Source organism: Notothenia coriiceps, unplaced genomic scaffold (assembly GCF_000735185.1).
Source record: "Notothenia coriiceps isolate Sejong01 unplaced genomic scaffold, NC01 NC01_scaffold00021012, whole genome shotgun sequence".
Taxonomy (NCBI): domain Eukaryota; kingdom Metazoa; phylum Chordata; class Actinopteri; order Perciformes; family Nototheniidae; genus Notothenia; species Notothenia coriiceps.
Genome location: NW_011353713.1, coordinates 55,044 through 59,408, shown reverse-complemented (window position 1 = coordinate 59,408; position 4,365 = coordinate 55,044). Strand labels below are relative to the sequence as shown.

General features: G+C 39.9%; 1 protein-coding gene across 1 annotated transcript in view; it reads right to left on the bottom strand.

Annotated features, from left to right (window-relative positions):
• grk5l (G protein-coupled receptor kinase 5 like) overlaps nt 1-3,475 on the bottom strand; it is a 20,065-nt gene extending 16,590 nt beyond the window's left edge. Inside the window, exon 1 of the mRNA XM_010779991.1 lies at nt 3,416-3,475. Coding sequence (XP_010778293.1) covers nt 3,416-3,475 — 60 coding nt within the window. The remainder of the gene's footprint in view (nt 1-3,415) is intronic.
• Nucleotides 3,476-4,365: the final 890 nt, after the last annotated feature.

Genomic DNA, 4,365 nt, shown 5'->3' with positions numbered 1-4,365 from the left:
GGTTGATGTGGCCAGGGAAAAGAAAGTTTGGGGCTCTCTGCTGGAACTGCTACCTCCGCGACCCGACCACGGATAAGCGGGAGAAGATGGATGGATGGACACGGAGATGTGTGTGAAGTGTCACAGAAATCTAGCAAAATCTCACATTTTTGCACAGTGTAGGTGTAGAGAATAGCACGTCATATTCACAGGGCTCCTCTCTGCCAGCGCTCACCTCACACATCAAATTATGTTGCAGATGTTGTGGTTACATGTGTGCTGGATGCACAGCGTGAGCTACAGGATGTAGTTTCATCCACAGCAGATCAAACTGTACGTCTGGAGGGACAGTGTGAGTGGAGGTGTTTTTAAACCTACGAGTGTGAGAACTACACAATGGTTTATGTCCTAGATTATGTGTGAACGCTTTATGAATATAACCTCACAGCTAAGCAGGGTCGTTTTTGTATGTGTGGATAGACGCAGACTGCAGAACTGCTGGAGTCGGTTAAATTAAGCATGAGGACGTTACTAACGAGAGGTCACAGTAGAAACAGTGTGCGTATATACACACACACTCAAACACAGATGTTCGGGATGCCGGTAACCCCCTGGTGTCCTGCCAGAAGGATGTCGTTCCCTCTCTGACCTTATTTTTGCTTCCCTTGACATGCCTTAATGATGTCAGAGCTGCTAAGCAAAAACATAAATAAAGGGCGGCGACCACACTGCCCTCATGGAACAAATTAGAACGACAAGTTCCTGTGTGCAGCGGACCCTCAGCGCAGAGCATATTTCTACTCATGTGTAAGTGACAGACCAAGAGAGAATGAGAACCGTCTAATAGAAAAAGAAAAGCATGGTGGAGCGAATACAAGAGAGTTTATGGACAACATTTAAGATTTTAAAAGCCACGTTTTATTCCAAATGAACCCAGATCTGCACATAAAACACTTATGGGTAGAGATTTTTCTCCTGCAGCTCCATAGCAATATGTTATAATCCCAGTGTTTCCTTTCATGTTGATTTTTACAATCCTTCCCCTAAACTTCCCCCAGACATAATTTGTTACATCCCGCCCAAATATTTCCCCTTCAGCAAGCAGATACAGAACAGCTGAGGGCCACCAACAATGCAGAAGTAATTTATGCAGAACTAATTTGAACTAATTAAGGGTTGTATTTGACATCACAGAAACCAAAAGACACTGAGGCTGCACAGGAAGTTGTATCCAGATTGATGAATCTCCCATGTGTAGATAAATAATTCATGCAGGTTATTTGCATATTTGTGGGAGCAGTTGGGTGTGTTCAGATGCTCAGGTCTTTGCACCCAACAGGACTCTGCTGTTACTCAGATTTGCTCGTGGAAGAAATAGTTTGATACAGCCGGACGTATAAACATGCTGGTGAGAGATTGCTTTGTGTCAAAGTTTCCCACACCCGAACTCTCTTTTATTTCACATACTGTGAATAATGACATTATGGTTTCAACATCTTCACTGACCTTTTGCATGAAATATGATGTGTCGTGAGAGAAATTACAAGATAAGACAGCAGAAAAAAACACTTCCTGCTCCTTTTTTACTCTAGAGTTTGCTCTAATCTTTGAACTATTGGAAAATGGTATCACTTTGTCAAAAAGCCATAGTATTCATTACATTGTTTTAGAAGTTAAAAAAGAAGTGGACCATCTATTGCTATGTTTATGTGTCTATAAAGCTGTAACCTCGCGACCTTATTCAACCCTAAAACAAAGGACATTTAAGGGTCTGAAGCGGTAAACAAGGTCGGTCATGGGCTGGCAGTGACGATGTAGAGGTGACAGTGATAGAAAATTCACACAGGGAAAATTACAAAAAAGCTGGAATACGGGAAACAGAGAAATAACTGAAGGTGATGGCAGGAGAGAAAAATAAAAAGGGCGAGGAAAATACAAATAAATAGGTTTTGAGGGCAGTGAGAGGGAAAGTAAAAAGGAAACAATAAGAACAAAAGAGGAACTAGATTATTTGTGGTTGTCTCAGCATTGTGTCAAAGTTGAATGCCTGGGTGGAGCGCAGATGTTTGGTACAATTATTTGACATGGTGTTGACCCTTCACAGGAAATCAATGCCATTTGGTGGACACTTTTATCCACAACGCCTTACAGTAGCATTCATTTTTAGCATGGTGACCCCGCAGGGAATGACCTTTTACTGTCACTGTACTGTTAGCAGACGTCAAGTTTCTTTTTAAAGTGGATTCAAATATTGGACCACACCACAAAGTTGAGCATTACTTTACAAATTAACTGTTTTCAGAGAACAACTGGTGCTTGAATAAGGAAGTGTGCCTGTTTTTAGCTTGTTTGGTCTACAGTAGTGTTGATGAGGAGCAGGTGCTCAGAGTTAATGATTCTCTTAGGGGATATTTTGGCTTGGGTTATTAATACATTCATGCTCTGTGTTTGTCCGTGGTGATACTACTACCAGTCTTGTCAGCTGTGGTGAGGATGTGGGTCCTTTATCTACAAACATACAGTATCCAGCCTAATGTAATATGAGGCCATAAAAACTATTTATTTATGGGTTTTATGGATCAAAAAGAATGGTTGAAAAAGTGTGTACTTAAGTGGCAATTGTGGCTGTTCTGTCAGGCAACCAATCACTAGCAATTCAGTTAGCTGATAAGCTAGTTAGCAGTAAGCTAGCCTACTGCCTACAGTAGTAAGCCAGCATTATTTTATTTTCCAAAGCAAAAGAGCCCCTGCATTAAGTGCATTATTCTTTAGATCTACTTAGGCAATTACACAAAGCCTGGCACACCTACTGTGTGGTAGCCGAGCTGTTCTTTGATGATATTACATCAGAGTTTCATTGCTAACGTTCTTAGTGAGTAAGGAAGTGGTCCAGCTTAATCGTCACTGTACAATACTTTGCCATTTACTTTAATAATTTTACTCCACTCGTAACCTGAAATACAGTATACAAATAGAAATATAACAATAAAGTTGTTAACTTTGCCACTGACCACCAACATTGTAAACTGCCTATGAGCCCTGCTAAAATGTGTGTGTTTATAGTAACTGGTGGGGTTGGGCTAACACCTGGTTGGTGGGTTTTTTCATCCTCAGGTCGAGTTTGTATTCCATATTGATTAATGTATGCAGCCTGTGGCTCTAGTATAAGAATATTTTATTTAGCATTGTGATTATTTGAAGCCTGAAAAAGACTGTAATTTCTCAAATCAATGCTTAGCCTATATTTATCGAGAATTCTACTTTTTCTTAAAAGACTGTATTATTTTTTACATCCACCTGTAAATTTGATGAAAATACAACATCATAATATATTATATCACAAAATGAATAGCCTTGAAAGTATGTATACATGTCTTTTTCTTATCTAAGGATTGCAAAAGATGCCAGAGGGAATTCAGAGAAAAAGGAAACATACCTTCATGACACTGTTGTTGAAATAGTTACAATCCACCATGTTATTCTTAAATCTTCCCATTCTTGCGTGTAATATAGTTCAATTTATGTTCAAGTTAGTGTAACATCATGACAACAGCAGAGTGGGAAAAGAATTAAGGCAGTAAAGCAGGAGAATTGATGGGAAAACTGCAAAAGCTTTCACTGAGAGGCTTCAACATGACGTAGTCTGTCTCACATTCCTGCGTTATTACTTAAATATGTCTGCTTGTCATTGTTTCCCTGCTCTCCTGCTTTCAATATAGCTTATAAAAGCAGGCCACACTTGCAAAGATTGGTAAAAGGAAAACCCTGTTAGTTCATTAGAGCAGTCTTTGCATATTAAGAAAAACATCAAACTGAATCGCACATTATGCAAGCTGAACTAGATTAAAAACAGATAAATTAGTTCTCACAGTTGTGTCACAACTGCACAAGAGAAGAAAAAGGGGTGGTTTTAACATGGTTTGTATTGGAAATGTTGACGTGACGAGTTTAAGGCATGATAAATAGCATTCAAGGTTGACAGCACAGCTAATTTCCTCCCAAAAAAAACGTACGATCTGGATGTAAGTGATTTTTGTTCATGGTGCAGTGTTACATTGCTGCAGGAAGCTGATCATCATTATTCAGAGATGTGGAATCCAGCCTGGCAAGATTTGGGTTCTGATGGGAACTGAGCTGGTCAGAATAAGCTGTCTTACACACACACACACACACACACACACACACACACACACACACACACACACACACACACACACACACACACACACACACACACACACACACACACACACACACAAACACTGCTCAACCTTCAGAAAAACTACTGAGTGAGAAAGAAAGTCAGCAGAGAGAGGAGAGATTTACGCAGGAAGTGAGACATAATCTATCAATTATACACACTCTGAGACTATGATTTCATTCAGC